This window comes from Chelonoidis abingdonii, chromosome 7 (assembly GCF_003597395.2).
Source record: "Chelonoidis abingdonii isolate Lonesome George chromosome 7, CheloAbing_2.0, whole genome shotgun sequence".
In the NCBI taxonomy this organism is placed as follows: domain Eukaryota; kingdom Metazoa; phylum Chordata; order Testudines; family Testudinidae; genus Chelonoidis; species Chelonoidis abingdonii.
In genome coordinates this window covers 59988262-60009810 of record NC_133775.1, presented here as the reverse complement: position 1 = coordinate 60009810, position 21549 = coordinate 59988262, and the positions used below count along the sequence as shown (strand labels likewise).

Genomic DNA, 21549 nt, shown 5'->3' with positions numbered 1-21549 from the left:
GGTGCCTTGTGGGAGTGAGGCAATGCTCGGGTTGGCACAGCCAGAGGTGCGGCAGGTCAGGGTGTCAGTGCTTTGGCAGTGTGGGGGCACAGGAAGAGCCAGGGACCTGCTGTGGGACAGGATCTAGGGGTGTTGATGTATGGGGGCCCAGCACTGGAATGGGGGGCTTTGCTGATGAGGCCGGGACTCTGACCATAGGGTATAACAGGTTTGTCAGAATAAAGCATCTCCCCCTCCTAAGCCCTCACACATGCTGACATAGGAGCAAGACCTCAAGGCCAAAACTCAGCCCTTCTGACAGGTGCCCAGTCCATACCACTAACCATCCAACAAAGGCCAAGGCCTAGCCCACGGCCCCTGATGGCAGGAGCGTCCGCCCCTCTGGCCCATCAGCTGGAGCAAAGGAGGCTTTGTCTGTGGTGAGGAAATGGGGCCAAGAGGTTTCTTTCCCCCCAGGTCAAAGCAGAGGGACGCGATTCCAGAGAGACATGTACCCCAGGCAAGGGACATAAGGCTTTTGCCGAGACATGGGCCCCATGCCTGTGGCTGGAAGAGGACGGATCTCAGACAGAGTCAGAAGTAGGGGGGAGTGGGATAAATGGGGCCTGACGCCAAACACCAGGCCCTGCTCTTTCTCCCAGCTCCTCATACGCAGACCCTTTGGTCCTCTTCCTTCAGCCCCTGGACAGACCTTCCTGGCCAGGGGTGATCTTCCTCTCCTACCCTCCCCTTCCTTGCTCCCCAGCACATCACCCCCCTGTATAGACTTCACCCCTCTCACTGACTCACTGTTCAGCTGGGCCCCTCAGAGGAGCTGGGCCCACAGCCCAAAGGTGGTGATGGGAAGGAACAAGTGACCGAAATGAACAAAAAGCGCCAAACCTGAGCCTCCATTCTCCCTCCGGAATAGTCTCTGGGGCAGGAGCAGCTCTAGGCTGTCGGTGGTGGTAATTCCTGGGCCAGGCCAATTGTGTAGAGCGCAGGCACGCTTGGCTGCTCAGGGCTTTGCAGTCTCACAGCTGCAACTCCAAGTGCTTGTCTGCTCTCCCACATGGCTGTTGTGCTGCCCATTTAACCTAATAAAAACCCACCCGGGGTGCCATCACTGGAGCGATGGCAGATACTCCGGCTGGCTGCTCACCCCAGCCTCCTCTCCATCTCTCCCAATCACCCTTAATTAAACCGGCTGAAAGCCACAGGCTGATTTTAATTAGAGCAAAATTGCAAAGATTAGAATGAAATTGGCCAATCATTGTTTACAGGGCCATTGTTTGGGAAAACAGCGGGCTGGTAAATTGCCTCTATGCCGGGCTTGCAGCGAGTGCAGACAGTGCCAGGGATGTGGGAGTCCTGCTAAACGGGGCTTGGCACGTACCATATGGCACATTTTGCAGGCTGCAGAGGTTGAGATGTTACTTACCAAATTACCCAATGCCAGCACATGCTGCCAACCTCCTTCCCCCGGTGGTGCCCCTCAATACAGAGAGGGGGCACATGCTTGGCAAAGTGTGGGTATAAACGCCTGTGCACTAGCAGGGCTTTTGACAGCGTAACGGCTGAGTAGAAAGGATGATCTAGGGCAGGGGTAGGCAACCTATGGCATGCATGCCAAAGGCAGCACATGAGCTGATTTTCAGTGGCACTCACAGTGCCAGGGTCCTGGCCACCGGTCCAGGGGGCTCTGCATTTTAATTTAATTTTAAATGAAGCTTCTTAAACATTTTAAAAACCTTATTTACTTTACATACAACAATAGTTTAGTTATATATTATAGAAAGAGACCTTCTAAAAATGTTAAAATATATTACTGGCACGCGAAACCTTAAATTAGAGTGAATAAATGAAGATTTGACACACCACTTCTGAAAGTTGCCGACCTCTGATTTAGAAGATAAGGCACTGAGCTGGGACCCAGGAGATCTGGAGTCAATCCCTAGCTCAGCCACAGACTGCCGGCTTGACTTTGGGCAAGTTACTTGGTGTTACTCAGTGCTTCAGTTCTTCCTTTGTAAAACAGGGATAATACATCCCTTCCTGCTAGAGGTGCTGGAAGGGTAAAGAAGGGTGCTGTGTACCAAGAGAGGTTATGAGTTCAAATTCCATTGTTTACACTCTAGTTTCCTTTCCTGTCCCCCTCCATTCCCAGAATTCCCACCTCCAGGAGGTGGCATAGCTGAGCATACTCCCACACTGCGTGGGAAAGCATCAGATTGGGCCTTCCCTTCCACTTCGTTCCTGCAACAGCCCTGTCTGGGGATAGCAGCAAAGTTGAGAGCCTCACACTGCTTGGAGAGCCCTGGGCGGTGGGGCCGTGTACACCTGTGAAGGGTATTCCTGAGGACCCCTGCTGGCTTGTGCCCTACTCCCATTCATAAGCAGACCCAGATGGGTCAGTGGGAGTTTTGCCTGTAGTTTCAATAGAGCAGCGTCAGACACTGATTTTATAGTTCTGTTTCTGTTAGAGATATCACTGTTTTACAGGGTCATGACATTTTAAACCTCAGACCCCTTAGCTCAAGTATGCCTAGAGAATGGCCATGTCCTATAGGCCATTGTTCAGTATCTTAGACATGGAGGGGCAGAGTGCTGGGGAAAATGATTTAAACAGGCCAAAGCCCCAGCCTTCCGGATCCTTTTTATTTCGTCAGTATCCATGTACAATTATATTTACACGTAAGTATATTAGCATACTGGGGACTGAGTCTCCTCTTACCTACAGCTCTGTAAATCAGGACAATGAAGTCAATAGTATAAACCAGAGAAAAAGGCCCAGGTGTCATAAACAGATAGCTAAGGGTTAATGTCTCTTTCACCTGTAAAGGGATAACAAACAGTGACCTGCAACACCTGACCAGAGGACCAATCAGGAAACAAGATACTTTCAAATCTCGGTGGAGGGAAGCTGTTGTTTGTGTTTTTTGGGTTTTGCTTTGTTCTCTCTGAGTCCTGGAAGGGACTAGACGTGCAACCAGGTTTCTTGCCAATCTCCCTGCTACAGTCTCTTATATATTCAGAATAGTGAATATTGAGTAGAAAGCCGGTTATAGTCTTTTGATTGTTTCTGTATTTGCAACGGTGTTATCTGGCTGGTAAGAGTCTTTATTGTATCTGCTAAGTATTTTTAAATTTATCCTGCTAGAGAAGTTTTTCTCCATTGTCTTAGCTGAAGACCCTGATATTTTCCTCTCTAGATTCAGAGACAACTTTACTTTTTTTCTTTTCTTTTTATTAAAATTTTGCTTTTTAAGACCTGTTTGATTTTTTCCCTAGTGAGGCTCAAGGAATTGGCTGTACTTACCAGGGAAGATGGTGGGAGACAGGGGAGAAAGAAGGGAGGGAGGGGGAATCACCTTTGTTTAGATTCACGGGAAGCTTGAATCTCTAGTTGCCTCTGGGTGAGGTGGAAAACCTCTGTTTTGATCAAGAGCATGAATCCCAGTGATCTTCTGGGTACCACGGGGGGAAAGCCTAGAGAGGCACTAGTGAGGAAAGAGTTTACTTTCACTCTTTGTACCTTAAATCCCAGGGCTCTGGCTCCTTGGTTGTCCCCAGGGAAGGTTTTGGGGAGACCAGAGTTTATCGGGCACTCAGAGTCCTGATTGGTGGCAGCGTATCAGATCTAAGCTGGTAATTAAGCTTTGAGGATTTCATGCTAGTACCTCATTTTTGGACTCTAAGGTTCAGACTGAGGAAAGTATACTATGACACCAGGATGTCGCATGTGGTATCTGATCTGTTCCACAGCAATTATAAATAGTTCAGACCTTTATGATTAATTTATTACTATTATACATACATTAGTATATACTGGCTTGCTATTAGAACTAATGGCTCTGGGATTACCTACGTTTGTTTATAACTTTAATTTTTAACTGATATAATTAGCAAGCAGTGTGGCCTAGTTGGTAGACCTGGGTTCTATTTCCTGGCTGTGCCATTGACCTGCTAAGTGCCTTTGGGCAAAACACTTCATCTATTTCCCCTCCCACCCCTTGTCTATTTAGACTGCAAGATCTAAGGTGCGGGCACTCTCTTGCCATGTGTGTACAGTGCATAGCACACTGGGGCCCTGAGCTCATGCTACCATAATACTGAGGCTCGTGTGCCTTTCTTTGGGGCTAATACAAAACCATCAGGAGTCTTTTCACTGATTTCAGTGGGCTTTGGCTCAGGCTCTCTGAAACCATCTGCAGGGTGGGAACTGCACGAGCAGGGCCAGCTCCAGGGTTTTTGCTGCCCCAAGCAGCAAAAAAGAAAAAAAAAAAAAGCAGCTGCAGTTGTGATTTGCGGGAGCCCCACCACGCCACTTCAGTCTTTGGCAGCAGGTCCTTTGCTCCAAGAGGGACCAAGGGACCTGCTGCCAAATTGCCGCCGAAGAGCCAGACGTGCCGCCCCTTCCCCTTGGCCACCCCAGGCACCTGCTTGCTGAGCTGGTGTCTGGAGCCAGCCCTGAGCACAGGGAGAACACTATGATCAGCTTACTAGTTTGTCTGTGGGTGGAATCCATCAGCCAGCAGTCCACACCTGTCTGTCTCCAGAGAGGCAAGGGGGAAGCAAGCAGCCCAGCTACGTGCATGCATTTTTCATTTCTGAACTTTGGCAAATGTTCCTGCAGATTAGATGCAGCCCTCTGGTAAGGTGTCAGTGGACCAAGCTTGAAGTTTTGGCATCTCTGTCTTAGCTCTGAGTACCAGTCTGTATATCTAACCTTGGAAACATTTCCAGGGCCCTGCCCACCAGGAATAGCTGATATGCACAGCTGCATAGCAGAGCAAAGGTTTCAGCTGCAGAATTCCCAGATGGGATCACTGTGCTGTCAGCCGAGTCTACGTAGCACTTTTAGCCTGGCCACATTACCTACAAACTTGTTGCACCATTGGCTGGGGCTGGTAGTAAGCATTCTCACATGCAGCCACGCATCAACCCTTTGAGACTGGGGATATGTCCCCCTAAGCATTCACTAGGCTGCAGTGTGGAGAAATGCCTGTGATAGCCTACGGGTTAATCTGTTTAGATCAAAAAGTGGTAAATGCTTCCTGCAAATCGTCATCTGCTACATGCAGATCACATAGGGTATTATGACAGCAGGACAATTCCCCGGAGAAAACACTACTCAAAGGGGCTTTCCCACCCAGGCTGTGGTGGCTACCTAGCTGGAAGTCAATGGTTGCTTCCAGTACGGATTGGCCTTTTTACCAATGGATTCGCTGGTTCGAATTCGGCTCACATGTGAAATGAGTTTGGATGCCTCAGCAGCAGGGGATGGGTAGATTCATAAACTGGAAAGCCAGAAGGGATCATTGTGATCATCTTGTCCAACCTTCTGCATCACCCACGCTAGTGAACATCACTCAGTGATCCCCACTTCGGGTCCTTAATGTGTGGTGGAACTAGTGGATATTCTATAGGAGGCCATCCATGGAGTCTCATGCTAAAGCTGCAGAGTGATGGAGCATCCCTTGGGAAGCTTTACCTGTGGTTCATCATCATCATCGTCATCACTGTGTCTTGCTCCCAGGCTGATTTTGTTTCATTTCAACTTTTTGCCGTGGTCTTTGGAATAGCAGCTGTGCGTTCAGCCTCCATCCATTCTCTCTCACTCCCACCTCCTTTGAACTGAGCTGGAATTGTTTCCATTCCAGTCTCTCCTCTTGGCTGCCAGAGCAGAGTTATTGATCATATGAGGGCTGCGTTGCAGGGAGCTAGACCTGTTAGATATAGTCTGTTACCGCCAGTTATGAGACTCTGGCTAAATCCCTAATCTATTCAGTTCTCTGTGGGCGTACTTAACCAGCTGATATTGCAATATCCCTAGCCCAGTTCCCTCCAAATGAGATGTTTCCAGCACACATGTGGGACTTGTCATATATACATGGATTTGTATTGTGCTGCATGTCGGCAGGGGCTCATGTACTCCACAACAAAGGCAGCCAGCACGCCTGCAGGACAGAGCATAGAGGGAGCCGGGCTTTGCCTGGCTCCACGTATGAAGGGAAAGCAACTGAGATGATGTGAGGTGGTAGCTGAAGGAGAGGGAGGCTGGCCTTGTGGTTACAGCCCCGGGCTGGAACACAGGAGATTTGGGTCCAATTCTCTGCTCTCCCACTGACTCCCTTTGTGACCCCGGCTTCTGTTCCTCAGTTCCCCATCTGTACAGCATGTAACAGGGTGGCACCCCACCTCTGAGGAGCACCCTCTGGCCGAGTGTGTCTGCACCTCTGTCAGTCTGTGGTGACCCCTCCAGCCAAGTCTCACACCGTGTATATGGAATACAACTCAGAGCCCTTCTGGGGTAGCAATGCAACAAAGTCTTTCAGCGCTCCTGGCCCTGATAGGGAGCCATGCCCACAGGGCCTCCTCCATGGAGGCTCTTCTCCTGCTCTGGCCTGTTCTGGCCCCTGCTGGGCCTCTTAACAGTTCAGATCTCCTTCTGGGGTTTATCACTGTACAATTGTAGGTCACTTCCCCTGTGGCCTATGGGGGGAACTCGGGCCTGCCCACTACTCCAGGTCCCCACTCAGGGACCCTAAGAATCGCAGCCACATGCCACCATGTCCCTTTAACAACCACTTTCAGTTCCCAAGGCCACTTCCCTGCAGCCCCAGCCTTCACCAAAGCTTCAGCCTACCTCAGGGCTCTTGTGTTCAGGTCCGACAGCCAGCCAGCAGCTCTTTCTCGCTTCCCTCAGTTCCTGCCCACACTGAGCTGTCCGTGGTGCTGCAGTTCCCTTTGGCCAGTCAGGAGCACCACCTGCACTTCCCTGGCTGTAAGCCACAACTGAGTTTGGGCTGCACTGCAGCTCCTTTTATACTAGCTTGCAACCCTGTGAATGGCTAGCCTATATCCCACACAGCCTTTCTGTGCAGCTTGGAGGACTCCTCTACTGTACTTTCCTGGGACGGGTATGGGAGGACCCTAGTCCTGCCTGTCACAAGTGGGGACGAGAATCCTGTCTGGTCTATTAGAGCGTGAGCTCTTGTGGGCAGAGCCTGTTTCACTAGGTGCCCGTTACTGCGCCTAGCACAATGGGCCCTGATCTTGCTTGGGTCTCCTTGGATCTACCTTCACCCACCTCTAATGGAAGGTGGTACAATGACCAGTACATACTACAGCCTTTGTGACTGCGATGGGGGTTTATGCTCTCTCCCATTTCCCCATCCTCCCCTCCCTCTCACCTGGATACCAGAGTTCATGGCTGCTTTTCCTTGCCTTCTTTCTCCAGAGAGTTTGCCCGCTGGAAGGTGAATAACTTAGCCTTGGAAAGGAAAGATTTCTTCAGCTTGCCGCTGCCCTTGGCCCCTGAATTCATCCGGAACATCCGCCTCCTGGGACGAAGGCCCAGCCTGCAACAGATTACAGAAAACCTGATTAAAAAATACGGCACACATTTCCTGCTCTCCGCCACTCTGGGAGGTAAGTGCCTCCTGTGCCAAAGTTATGCACCTGGGGCCAGATCCTCAGCTGGTGCAAATTGGCATTGACGTCAGTGACGCTAACTCCATTTCCACCAGCTGAGGATCTGGCCCATGCAAAATAGCCTTTACCTTTCCTGCCTTACTTATGTAGCAGCATCGAGATGTGAGCATGGTCTGCCCAGTTCTGGGGACACTGCTTGCTCATGGAACTGCTGTTGCTGGCTCAGCAGCAGAAGTGATGACCAGCCAAGTTCTGCCAAAGTGGCTAGTGATTTTGGGGTCTCAACCTGAGAACCCTGAAAAGAGACTTTTATTCGGAGGGCGGATGTGCTTCACTTCTTGAGAATCAGGCCCCTTTCCAGCATCTCAAGTTGGCTCCCTCAAACCACTAGTCACTTTGGAAAAATCTTGGCCGGTGTTGCTACGGTGGGGCCCATAAAAACAGCAACTAGTGTTTGGCAAGGAGAGTAGCAGAGAGGGGGTGGGTTTTAAAAGAGATGCATGGATGTTTTCGATGTCTGGGAGCAGCTTGGAACAACAGGGTACAAGCAGCAGCAGAACAAACCCTAAATACGAGGGCTCCAATAAGCAAGGGGACTCTTTACTGAGTGACCAGGGGGCTGAGAGCACACAGACATTTCCACTTAGCCGAGGCTAACACATAAAGCTGGTCTCAGCACTCCCAGGCCTGCAGAGGGCCAGGCAAGGCGCGCTCCATCTCCGAATGGAGCAGGAGAGTCTCCTATGACTCAACTGCAGTCCTCTGGCCAAGCATCACTGGGCGCCTCAAAGGAATGCCCTGATGCTTCCAAAGCCTCAAGCGCTGGGTTGCTTGGCCAGCATTGGGAGCAAGGCCTGGAGCATGGCTCAAGGCTCTGATGGGGACATGAGAGGCGCAGGAGAGATGGAGGGAAGAAGTGGAATGGGTTGTATTTGTGTGCTAGCCTCTCGTGTTCTGTCCTGCAAATGGGCCACTGTGCGAGGGCCAAGGCAGTAAAAGATAAGACGCAATGTTCCTTTAATAAGAGAGGCTGGTTCTATAAATCCACGCACAGGGACGTGTCCCCAGGCAGAGAAAGGGCCGATGTAATGGAGAGAGAGCCTCCAATGGTGCCCTCCTGCCAGCCCGGCAGAAACAGTTGAGATTCCTGGAGGTCTCTGCATGATTGAGCCTCCTAGCTGGGGACTGGCAAGCAAGCCAGGGAGTGGCAATGTCTCACAGCCAGCTCAGGATGGTCACCAAGCAGCAAGGAGCTGTGACACTGCTTGAGCGATCCGGTGCTCAGTCTCCAGGGTCTGATTAGAGTGGCTGGAAATCAGAGAGGCTGCAGACTGACGTCTCCCACTGGGCCAACTCGCACGCCTGCGAGAGGCCTTGTGGGGCAGACCTACCCAGCAGCCCATCCTTTGGGCTTGTATTGCTGTGAGGGATGGCCAGCCCAGAGGGGCGGAAGGGAGGTGGGCTCTGGGTCCATTCCTGCTCATGGATGACTGACGGTGAAGCAGAGTTGAGCGTCCCTGGAGCACACTGACCGGCTCACGTGCCTGTGCAGGAGAAGAGTCTCTGACCATTTTCGTGGACAAGCGCAAGCTGAGCCGGAAGGCGGAAGCAGTCGGGACAGGAGGGGGCGGGAACAGCTCCACTGTCTCCCTGGAGACTCTGCACCAGCTGGCTGCCTCATACTTCATTGACCGGGAAAGCACGCTGCGCAGGCTCCACCACATCCAAATAGCCACAGCCGCCATCAAGGTAAGACCGCCGCTGAGCACAGAGCAGGAGGCCCCAGAATGGTGGGGGGGGGGGTGTGACAGCAAGGGGGACCCTGCCTATCCAGATGGGGGGGCTTAGCACCTCTGACATTAGCTTTCCAAAGTAAAGCAAAGGTGAAAGGGGTACAGAGCTCATTCCAGGAGGGATGGGCTTGCAAGTACTTACTCTGCATATTACAGTAGCCACTAGACATAACAGATGCTGCACAAACACATTGGAAGGAACCATGTCTGTTCCTACGAACTTGCAATCAAAGTACATAAGGCAGATTAAGGGTGAGAGGGGAAACTGAGGCATGGGGCAGGATGTGACATGCCCCAGGTCATCCCGCCGGTCAGTGGCAGAGCCAGAAAGAGATCCCATGTCTCCAGACTCCCACTGCACTGCCCTACGCACTGAGCCATTGTCACAGGGTGGCCCCTCCTCACATACCCCTCCCGTGGTAGGCTGCGGCATGATATCTGCTCCTGCCTCAGTTTCCCCTCCGTCAAGCCATAAAGAGAGACAGTCTGTCTCGCTGTCCAATTCAGAGACTCACCTTTAGGCATAACTTAGTCATGTACACATACGATAATGCATGAAACTCTCATGGTAAAACAGTTCTCCCAGTTCCCACAGGAACACTCATCTAGATACAGGGATTTCTCCACTCCCCTCTCTGGGGACAATGCTTCCATGTCACCCACCCGTGAGTCCCCCAGCACTCCTTTCTGCCCTTGTTCCAGGGCCCCTCTCTCCCAGCCAGCCACCTGAGAGCCATCAGTCCCCTGACTCTTCTACCCTGAACACAGCTCAGCCCTTTTCAGCCTCCCGGCACTGGCTCTCCAGCTCAGGAAGGGGAGCAGGCTAACCCCTCCACTGGCCTCCTAGCATTTCCTCCCTATTCCCAGGGAAGACCCACATCATTCTCTTCTCTCTGCAACTTCCCTGTCTCTCCCAGGCAGCTCTCACCTGCTACTGCCTGGTGCTCTCTTTATAAGGGTCCAGCTGCTTTCTTTTAATCCCCGTTGGGCAGCTGCTAATCAGTCACAGGTGCACTAGACTCTCTTACCACTCATAGGGCACAGTCATGCTGTGACAGCCATTCCCTCGCAAGGCATTGCCCTCTGGCTGAGAAAACTTGGGTTCGGTGGCTGCTTCTGCTACAGAACATGTGTGACTTCGAGCAAGTTGCTTCTGTTCCCCTCTGTGATGCAGGACCAGTAACACTCTTCCTTGGTCTGGCCTGTAAGGGGTTGTCTAGGGCTGTCTCTTGCTCTGTGTTTGTACAGTGCCTGATACAATATACATAAATAATAATCAAATATCTGGGCAGGGGAGTCATCACCGGACCCTCCAAATGACGTGGTCTTGTTCTGATCATCTCTACCCCTTAGCAAGCTGATGTCTTGTTTTCACCTTGTTCGCTGGCTCCTGTGGCTTAGCCACTGGGTATCTTATATGGCTGAGAACAATCCATCAGGAAATAAAACACTAGCCTTTCATCGTTAAGAGCCAGCAATGAAATCCACCACTCGGTATCCCACCCGTCTGCTCCAAATGCCTACCATTAAACTGCCCCATCAGGTGGCCGTTCATGGCACGGACCAACGTGGCATTCTTACGCTGCGGTCTGCAGCCGATGTTCTGTCATCAGAGTGGGGGGCTCAGGGAAACGGCTGGTGTCCGGACTCACAGGGCGACATTGGCCAGAGGGTGTGAAAAGCTCCCCTCCACCACTTTGCTGGTGCACCTCAGCCCTGACCTACAGCCCACTACTGATCCAGTGCTGGGCCTCCACACCCTGCTCTGTTGTGGGTAGAGAAGCCAAGTCAATCTCCTCATGTGCTTGGAGACTGGGCTGAGAGGCTCCAATGTAAACCCTTCCTGAGCTCTGAGCTTCATGCCGTTGGTGGGGGGAGCGCGCTGTGGAAGGGAGAGGGGCAGAAATGATGAGTGGTCGAAGATCCAGTTCAGATGAAATAGAAGGAACACGGGAAGAGGCCAGAAGGGCAGTGAGGTCCCCTTGCGAAATCCTGGCCCATGTGGTTTCAGGCGGCAGGGTGACCTTGGAAAGCAAACGTAATTCAGAGGCTGCAGGGCCATCCTTGCTGACGAGAGCTGGGGAGTTGCTGCTCTCACACTGGCATTGCTCTGCTACATCTGTGCCTTTCCTCTGAAAGTGTCATGCCAGCTCCCAGCCTGGAGCAGCTGTGTACAGATCAGGCAAAGCGCTCATTGTGGTGGGCTATATAGGAGAGGGCTCAGCCGCCATCCTGGTCTGTTTCTCTGAAAATGGGAGGCCAACCATGCACTTCCTCCTTCCCCTCCATGTAGGACCCAATGTAAGTGTTTTTCCTCTTGGCCACTGGCTGCTGATAGCGTGGCCCGGAGGATACAGCGTGAGCTGGGGAATCAGCAGATCTGCTCACTAGTCCGGGCTGTGCCGCTGAGTTACGTGGGGCAAATCTCTACGCTCTGAATTCCTTCTGTAAAACAGCTGTGCTTTGAGATCTCTGGACAGGCTGTTCTCATACGGGCCTTTGGGGGTCGCCTTGTGATTGTCGGATCTTCCCCCTCTGCTCTTTGAAGCCGTCTTTGTTAATGTTATTGAGCTGAGTGGCTCTAACGTGACCGAGGAGCATAGAGCAGGTGTGCCACATACAGTCGGGACGGGATAGGAATCTCCTGGTCCCTGTTCTCCCCACCCCCACCCCAATGCTGCACTTGGGATGCAAACTGTGGCTGGTTGAAGCCTAGTCCCCACCCTGGGCTCTCCTCCCGCAGCCTGGCAATTGTAACACCATCTCTAGCAGCCAGCGTCCCCGCTGGGAGGGGAGAGGGAGCCGGAGCGAGGTTAGCGCCTTCCTGTTAGTTATGGGAAATTGGCCACGCTAACGAAGCCAAGCTGCATCAGGTTGGAGGCAGAGCTGCTCTCTGTCAACAGGCCAATTAGCATGCAATTATTTTCCCTTTCTCCCAGCGCTGCCAGGCCGCCTGTCTCTCTCGCTGCCGCAGACGCCCTCGCTCGGGACTGCTCGGCTGGCCTGGCTGGCTCCTCGTTAGCAGGAAGGATGGCCCGGGGCCTCTGACTTACATTTGCTTTCCAAGGTTGTCCCGCCTGAGACCACCTGGGCTGGGACTTTGCAAAGGGACCTCACCACCCTTCTGGCCTCTTCCCATGTTCCTTCCATTTCATATGAACCAGACCACTGTATTGCACCTTCACTGCTCACCATGTCTAGCCCCTCCTGCGGCCCTGCCTGGCCTCCAGGAGCTGAGAACAGAGCGTGGACTATTAGTGCTGAGTTGGCTAATGCCCAATGGGGCCACCACCAGCAGATGCCACCCTGCCATTGCTGGGGGTGGGTTCTGGGATGTAATAGATCCTTTTCTTTCCCTAACTACTTATCTGGTGTGCCAGGCTTCCTGGGCTGGGAATTAGCCAGCATCCAAGTTCTCCCTGGCAATGCAGCAGGGCAAATCCCCTCACACGTGCAATGACTTCAGCAAGGGGACGAGAGTTCTGCGTGTCCCCGGGACTGGCACAGCTGGGGGTGCTGAGAGTCAGGCCTGCAGTGCCCAGGGAAAGGGGCACAGAGCCCAGCACTGGCATAGGAAGGAGTATGGATCAGGCCTGAGGTGCACTGACAGAGCTCTGCATGTTTTCAGCTGCAGACTCAGACCCTAACTGCTGAGGTGTGATGCAAACGCCAGGTCCTGCCTCACTCACTCTCTTACTACCCCCTGTTCTCGCAGGTAACCGAAACCCGGACGGGCCCTCTAGGCTGCAGCAACTATGATAACTTGGATTCGGTCAGCTCGGTTCTCGTCCAGAGCCCTGAGAACAAAGTACAGCTACTAGGTGAGGACGGCAGCCTTCCTCCTTTCATCCCCCATGCCTAGCAATGGCCAGAGCCAGCCGCTACAGCACTCATTGCAGGAGGGACAGGCCAGCATATGACCCCACATGCTCCCCCACACATCGCCTCTGGTAGGAGGCACCAATACGCTTGCTCACTCCCAGGCTCTGGGAATCTTCACTGGTCACAATAGGCCATAACCATTTACAAGGGGTCCTGAGCCCCAAAAGGTTGAGAACCACTGAGCTGCAGTACCCAGCACTGAGGGGTAGAGCCTCAGCTGGTGTCAATCGGCAGAGCAGCCCATGGAGCTATTCTGAGTAAGCCTGGTGGAGGAGCCAGCCCTGGATGTTTGCCTGGACCGGATCCAAATTACTGCAGATTCTTTGGGTCTGCAAAGCTAGGCGAGGGGTCTCCCAAGAAGAGTCTTCCTGGTGAGATGTCCATCACTTCCAGGGTCAGTCCCAGTCAGAACCCATAAACAAAGAACCCACGTAGAGAGCTGGGGACGGGACCCAGAAAAAAGTGAATTCAGCTTTTCCAACTCTCCCAAAGGTTGAGGGACAGGGCTGAGTTTGGGATGAAGGTGCCAGTCATTACTCGGTTTAACCGAATTGGTTCAACCATCTCTGTCTCTGAAATGCCAGGAGAGACCCTGACCCCTGGGAGTCCCAGCCTGCTTTCCATGTTTAAAATGAGCATCTGCACTTTTGTAGTTTCTCTGAACTGAGTCTCTGCAGCTGTAGAAATCCATCCCTTCCTAGACCGGATCTTCTACCCTGACAGTTATTGGGCAAAGTGGGGAGAGGCCATCAGTCCCAGATCACATCATATCTGATGCTCCAGGTCCAGAACCTCCATGCATGGAAACTGGTGTAGCTCCACTGTGGTTGATGTAGCGACATCAATATTGCAGACTCTGGGCCAGAGTCAGCCCTGGTATCAATGGATGTGGCTCCACTGCCGTTCGTAATGCTGAATTTGGCTCAGATCCCCGCAGATGGGAAACACAGAGTGCTGAGTGCTGGGGTACGTGTGGGGTGTCTGCTTGTCTCACCTTTCCTGGGACTCTCCCTTTGTGCAGGGCTGCAGGCGCTGCTGCCCGACTACCTGCGGGAATGCTTTGTGGCGGCCGCACTCAGCTACATCACCTGCAGTTCGGAGGGAGAGCTCATCTGCCAGAAGAATGACTGCTGGTGCCAATGCAGGCCTGGCTTCCAGGATTGTAATTGCCCTGAAGCCGACATCCAGGCAATGGAAGACAGTCTGCAGCAGATCCAGGATGCCTGGGACAATCACAATAGACAGTTTGAGGAGTCAGGTGAGGCCAGGAATGTGTGAGCTCACTGAGACCCACGCCTGTTACTGAGACTGCTGTGCTGGAACAGACCAGTGACCCTGCTAGTCTACTGTCCTAGCTCTGACAGTGCCAGATACTTCCCAGTTGTATTAGCTAAGCTATTAGCCAAGATGGTCAGGGACGCAACCCCATGCTCTGGGTGCCCCTAAACCTCCAATTGCCAGAAGCTGGAACTGGACAACGGGGGATCACTCAATAATTGTCCTGTTCTCTTCATTTCCACTGAAGCCCCTGGTACCAGCCACTGTTGGAAGACAGGATACTAGGCTAGACTGGTCTGACCTATTATGGCCATTTTTATGTGGGAAGGTTTACTCCATTATGCAATAATCTACCCTCTGTGTAGAGATTTCTTCCTGACTCAGATTGTAATCAGTTTATACCTGGAAGAATGAAAATGTAGAGCCTCAGTGGTTATCCCAGCCAGTCTCACTGCAATGTTTTTTTCAGTATAAAATCTTTAAAAATGACTGTTTGCCTCAATTATATCCAGTAGCAGTGAGTTCCACAGGTTCATCATATGTAGACTTAAAAAAAAAACCATAATTGCCTTTTAGGGTGTCCCCTTGTTCTTTTGTTATTATGGGACGGGGTAAACAGCAGCAGTTGGGATCACAGCCACATCCGTCCCCTTGTCAATTTTAAACCTGAATTCAGTACTATTAATGCTTCGGAGGCAGTGTGGCTAGTAGACAGGGCCTGGACTGGGAATTAGAACTGCCCAGAGGGACAGGGAAAAGAGAATTACAAAAGATGCATGAAGTGGGAGTTTGAAAGCAAAGGGGGTTCTTGCATTGTGCTCTCTCTCATGGCAGTCTGGGTTCAGATCCTGAAAGTCACCCAAGTGGAGATGGGTAGAGGGGGTCTCTGTCTCTCGTACTTATCTGAATCCCACTACTAAAGTGTTTGACAGCTTCCCAGAGACGATTTTTGTTAATTACAAAGGGCTAGATTCTGACAGCCTTCCTCATGGTAAATAGCACCTTACAGCCTGATCCAAAGTCCATTAATGCCAATGGGAAGGTTCCCACTGAGATCACTGACCTCTGATCAGGGCATTAAGCCACCAAAGACCCCATTGAAAACAATGGGACTCTGGAGAGTAAAATGCCATTCAGTCTGAGTACAGGAGTCAGCCCGTGGCACCCTAACTTTAGGCCTCGTTGGTGATCTCTGGCATGACGTAGCTAAGGGGGCTGATGGTTGGGAGCGCAGGGCAACTGGCAGAGTTCTGTGCGTCCAGGACTGAAACAGCTGGTGTGGTGGTTTGCAAGGAAGGTGCAGTGGCAGAGCTGTTTGGGTCCCCACGACTGAAACAGCCAGTCAGGAGTGAGGTGCATTGGCCTAGCTGCATGGGAGGAGCGTGACAACTCAACGCCTGGCTTCAACCAGGGCTACCAGCCTCTCCACTAACACCATGTGCAACGGAAGATTAATCCATTAGCTCCAGTGTAGGGAAAATGACTTCAGAAATCTCTGCCTTGGTCTCCAAGTGGTCTCTCCTTTCCACCAGGGACACCCTTGCCAGGGGGAATATCTAGGCCTAGCAAGCAAATGAAAGGTACAACCCCACATGGGCATTGAGCCATCCCGACTCCAGTGACAGTCAGTGGGAGCAAAGGACTCTCAAGAGACATGGACAGCACCTTGGGGAACTGGCCCTGCCCCTAGGAATTCAGTACCCTGAGGAGTGTGCGTTAGAGCTGCTGTGGCAGGATGTTGCAGGGAACCAGCACCTCTTCAGTTAAGTCTGGCAGGGGGGACCAAACAGTACCTGCCTCGCTTTCGCCAGGGGAGACCTGCTTGAGTCCCAAGGGGGACTTGTGTGCAGAGAAGTAGCATGAGGTCTGGCTGGGAAAAGTAGGAACTGTCTGAATGTGAAGGATTGGCATCACGGCTAGAGCATGCCCCAGCGGTCACTGGTGACACCTTCTCCGCCAATATATTAACAGCAACAGAGCATGGTCTAGTGGATTGGGCATTTGATTGGGACTCAGGAGACCCTGGTTCTATTCCAGGCTCCATTCATGTGACTATGGGCAAGTGGCTTCACTGCATTCTTCTTTGGTTTCCCTTCCAACCCCGTGTCTGTCTGATCTAGTTAGAATATCAGCTCTCTGGGCAGGTGGACTGTCTCTGACTCTGTGTATGTGCAGCACAAGGGGCCATGATGTTCACTGCCTACCCTTAGGTGCTATGAAAAAACAATAAATAAAACTGCATTAAATAAACTAGTGGTATTTCATTATAGAAATGAATGAGACCTTACTATTAGTCTAACCAGGTAGTGTGACCTAATGGATCAAGCCCTGGCCTGGTACTTGGGGTCTATTCCCAGCCCTGCCACTGGCCTGCTAGATATCTTTGTGTAAGTCATGTGCCCTGTCTTTGCCTCAGTTTCCCCAGCTGTAGAATGGGGATAATGATTCAGAGCTCTCTTGTAAAACGTCTTAAGCTCTAGTGATGAAAATTGCTAGATGAGAGCTAGGTGTCATTACTATAATTCTGTCATCTATTCTGCACTAGTACTTAGAGTCTCATCCATTGCTCAAAACCTCCTTGTGCTAGGCACTGGCCATGTACATAACAAAAAAATGGGCCCTGCCACAGAGAGCTTACAGCTTAAATGTGTTTTTCTTTGAGGGAAACAGTGTCTAGCATCTCCAGCTAGGACATGTCCCAAGTTCTAATCCTGCCTCTGTAGCCCAGGGCAAGTCAGTTCACCCCCTGCCTCAGTTTCCCAGCTGTAAAATAAGGACAGTGCTCCTCCCTGACCTAGCTGCCAGGGGCATTGTGAGGACAGTTTGTAGGGTGCTAAGTATTACTATTGTGTAATTTTAGCAAAGCTACAAGCTCTCACAGGCCAAATTCAGAGTTGATGTGATGGGGGTGGGAAGGGCTGGTGCCATGGGGGCAGGCGGGCTCTGTCCCACCAGTCCTTGCAAAGAACCCCTGTGCTAAGGCCATTTACATGGGTGTTGTGCAGGGGCCACGTGTTTGGACTGATGGGTAAGCCAGAGGAAAGACTTTAACCTGGATGATAGGCCCCACCTGAGAGTGACTCCAGCCTTATCAGACAGCTCTTCCCACGTTGCATTCCTACTCTGCTGACTTCCCCTTCTCTACCCACAGAGGAGCTCCAGTCCTTGGTGAAGAGACTCCCAGAGGATCGCTTCATGAACATGACGACAGTCTCCCAGTACTGGGCAATGGACCTCGACGTGCAGCATCGCTACCAGCAGCTGGGCACCAACCTGAAGCTGCTGCTCAAGAAAACCCATCGAATTATCCGGCGTCTCTTCAACCTCTGCAAACGCTGCCACAGGCAGCCTCGCTTCAGACTGCCAAAGGAGAGGTACGGTGTCCCCTGGTGCCAGCTCTCAGCTGGGTGGGACAAGGCCCGGGATCACCTGGCCCAGCTGTTATGCACTGCACTGACCAAACTGGGACTAGAAGGATGACGGCCCATCTCCTAATGTGTCACGCCATGGAAGCATTCCCCAGTGTGCTGGGGAGCTGAGTAGAGAAGCCAGCCCTTGGCAACTGAACTGCTTAACCCCCTTAGTGCTGACTCTTCCAGGCTCGGGGTGGTGTCATGGGGATCCTTGCCTGTACCGTGGCTAACCTGAGGACTCTAGTCTCCAGGCTGGTCCCTCTCCCCAGAACAATAAATATGTCCATGGGACAGGCCACCACACTGTCCCTCGGGAAGAGCGGTAGCCGTGTTCACACTGGCACTAAGAAGCCTTTTCTCTCTTGCCTCCTTCTCTTTTAGATCTTTACCCTACTGGTGGAACCGCATTCAGTCCTTCCTGTACTGCAGTGAGACCACCCCACCGGGGACTTTCCTGGAAGACAGCCACAGCTGCACCTGCCCCTCTGACCAAGTCTCCTGCCAGGGGTCCATACCATGTGCCTTGGGCGACGGGCCAGCCTGCGCTGCCTGTGCTGAGGAGAACAGCACCCGCTGTGGGACCTGCAACCCAGGCTATGTGCTCAGCCAGGGCTTGTGCCGTCCAGAGGTGGCAGAGTCCCTGGAGCACTATCTTGGCCTGGAGACAGACCTGCAGGACTTGGAGCTCAAGTACCTCCTCCAGAAACGGGACAGCCGCATTGAGGTGCACTCCATCTTCATCAGCAATGACATGCGACTGGGGAGTTGGTTTGATCCCTCCTGGAGGAAACGCATGCTGCTGACCCTCAAGAGCAACAAGTACAAGCCAGGGTTGGTCCACATCATGCTGGCCCTCTCCCTCCAGATATGCCTCACCAAGAACAGCACCCTGGAACCAGTAATGGCCATCTACGTCAACCCGTTTGGGGGCAGCCACTCAGAGAGCTGGTTCATGCCTGTGAAGGAGCGGGGCTTCCCGGACTGGGAAAGGACTAGCGTGGATCCCTCGGCCCTGTGCCAAAATTGGACACTCACCTTAGGAAACAAGTGGAAGACCTTCTTTGAGACAGTCCATGTGTACCTGAGGAGCCGGATCAAGTCTCTGGATGACAGCTCCAATGAGACTGTCTATTATGAGCCCCTAGAGATGGTGGATCCATCTAAGAACTTGGGATACATGAAAATCAATAGCTTTCAAGTCTTTGGCTTCAGCATGCCATTTGATCCGGACGCCATCCGGGACCTGATCCTTCAGCTAGATTACCCATACACCCAGGGCTCCCAGGACTCAGCCCTCTTACAGCTCATAGAGATCAGGGATCGGGTGAACCGGCTTTCACCGCCCGGCAAAACCCGACTTGATCTTTTCTCTTGCTTGCTCCGGCACCGGCTCAAGCTGGCCAACAACGAAGTGGGAAGGATCCAATCCTCCATGCAGGCCTTCAGTGCTAGACTGCCAAGCCCCATGGAGTATGAGACTGGCAAATTGTGCAGCTAGCCTTGGGGCACCTGGAATCTCTGAGGAGGGGCCCAAGAAAAGGAAGAGGGGATGGAGAACCGAGACTTCCGAAGGCTTTACCTTAGTGCCAACCACGTACTTCCATGGGACACCACGTGACCAGCCACGGGGATGGCAGAGTGTGAAGGATGCAAGGAGATGCCCAGGCCATGGCAAGAGACTGCAAGGGAGTAGATGCAAATTGGTCAGAAAGGGGAGCCAGGCCTAGGGAGATAGGGTGCTCACCTTGTAATGGCTTGTATTTCTCCCCCTTCCCAGTCACAAATGACACTTGTGACCAGGCAGAAAAATCAACAGGTTATTTCACATGGGAACGGGCCCATGTGGGGGAGAAAGCTGGTGGGAGGAGTCTGCTCTAGAGAAGAGACATCAGGTAGTACCTCTGACTGTGACCGTGCCTTCTGGCCTGAGCCCAGCCAGTGCTCCACACAGAGCTGGAAGGTGAAGGGACGGGTGGCAAGACCTCAGACCCCCAGCAGGCCAGAACTGCTCAGAGCGCTTCACTCCCACCCACCCCATGGGAAGAGGCCGGCTGCGGCCTTCCTCAGTGCAGGCACTTTTGTATTCTTTTTAACAGACGTTTCTACCCACATCCCAGCTTTTCCGTTCTCCGTGTCAATTTCTAAGTCAACATATTCCCTGCCTCTTCCTCCCACCCCAACCTGCTCTCTAGCACCATTCCCTTGATGGCAGGGGAGAAGCTGGCCGATTCCAGCGGGGGGGGGCGCGTCTGTGGGACAGGCAGCCCTGCCTGATCTTCCCTATTTCCACATGGAAGCGGGGAGCACTCCATCCTCCTTCTGCATCACGGCACCATCAATGCATCTTGGTACATTGAGCCAAGATGTTCCATCGTCGACATGAGCAGCAACTGGGCACCTGGATGGACACACCTGTCATTACAGTCAGAGGTGGAGCTTTGTGGGTAGCTTCTCCTTTCAGGTTTTTATTTATTTAATCAAGTAGTGTTGTTGTTGTTTTTTTAAACGTACTTATTTGGGGGGAGAGGATTCAATTCTTGTCAATTTCTCCAGCCGAGATCCACCTTAGTCAAATGTATCTGGTTTAATATATTTTTTAAAAGATTGCCTTTTTGAGCAAAACAAAACAAAGTTGAAAACAACGTGGTCTTGGGCTGTGTCTTTTTGAATGGCGAGGCTCTCTGGGCATGTGTGAAAAGGTGCTCGGCATAAACGTGGACGGATACCTTGGGGCAACTATCAGTAGATGGGATGCACAGGTGGAGATATGAACGGCCAGATGCACGTGTGATTATGTAGATGCGATGGCAGAGGGATGGGTGCGCATAGGCAGGGAAGGACACCTGTGGGGCAGTGTGGATGTGAATTGGAGAGCCAGGGGGAGGTGGTGGTAGATAGGTATTGATGGTTCTGAGAGGGCAGGTGGGGATGTGAAATCAGAGGGGGTTGTGATGAAGGTGGGGGGCTGTAGAGGTGAAATAACCTGTAGAGAGATCTGTGCATGTCCATCCACACACATGTAGCAGAAGTTCCCAACCTATTTTTGGCATGGTTGCCATGGCTCCTTTTCTGCTCAGGCTTTTCTGTTTTTTTCCTCCTCACATTGTTTTCCCTTTTGTTTGAAGTCTATTTATAACCCTTGTACCTCTGCTCTTAGCCACACACAGATCAGGAACCCCCACTGATTTGAGCACCGATGCTGGTTTCTCATTGTTAAATGAAGCCCTTGTCCCCATGTGTGGTTCCCTGGCTGATGGCTGCAGCCAATAGATCCTGCAGCGAGATGCTGTGGTCCAATCCTCAGCATTGGCCAACCTTTATCATCCCCTGAACCTGGAGGCAGCCACGGCCTATTTGAGTCCTGGGCGCAATTTAGAGGGGCCTTCAGGCTGGTGTAAGCATAAGGGATGCTGCCGTATGTGGGGAATGCCTGGAGCAAAGCATGACTTGCATACTGTGCTTTCCCCCACACTGGCCATGCCCCTCACGCTGAGGCCTGCAGGAAGGTTGGTGTAGAGACAGTTATGGCAGCTGCACACCACCTGTGGATTTCCCCAGATGAGCTGTCTGATGCCACACAGGGGCCCCTTTACATCACCGGAGAGGGGCTAAAGCTCTGGAGCAGGGCTCACAACATGTGTCCCTGCAATGTCAGGCCAGGAGCTCTTTAAATGCTTTTGTAAACCCTGGAATCACTGTGGAGACTTACAGAGAGCCAACAGGGTAAGGTGGGTTAGTTTAAAGGGGGAATGGGGGGGGGGCTGGTG

At 52.2% G+C, this 21549-nt stretch overlaps 1 protein-coding gene across 1 annotated transcript in view; it reads left to right on the top strand.

Annotated features, from left to right (window-relative positions):
* The window catches only part of BRINP2 (BMP/retinoic acid inducible neural specific 2), a 56688-nt gene extending 36264 nt beyond the window's left edge, over positions 1–20424 (top strand). The window contains exons 3-8 of the mRNA XM_032804805.1: positions 7223–7413; positions 8969–9165; positions 12925–13030; positions 14113–14349; positions 17521–17743; positions 18164–20424. Of these exons, the coding sequence (XP_032660696.1) occupies positions 7223–7413; positions 8969–9165; positions 12925–13030; positions 14113–14349; positions 17521–17743; positions 18164–19280 (2071 nt within the window). The 3' untranslated portion in view covers positions 19281–20424. The remainder of the gene's footprint in view (positions 1–7222; positions 7414–8968; positions 9166–12924; positions 13031–14112; positions 14350–17520; positions 17744–18163) is intronic.
* Positions 20425–21549: the final 1125 nt, after the last annotated feature.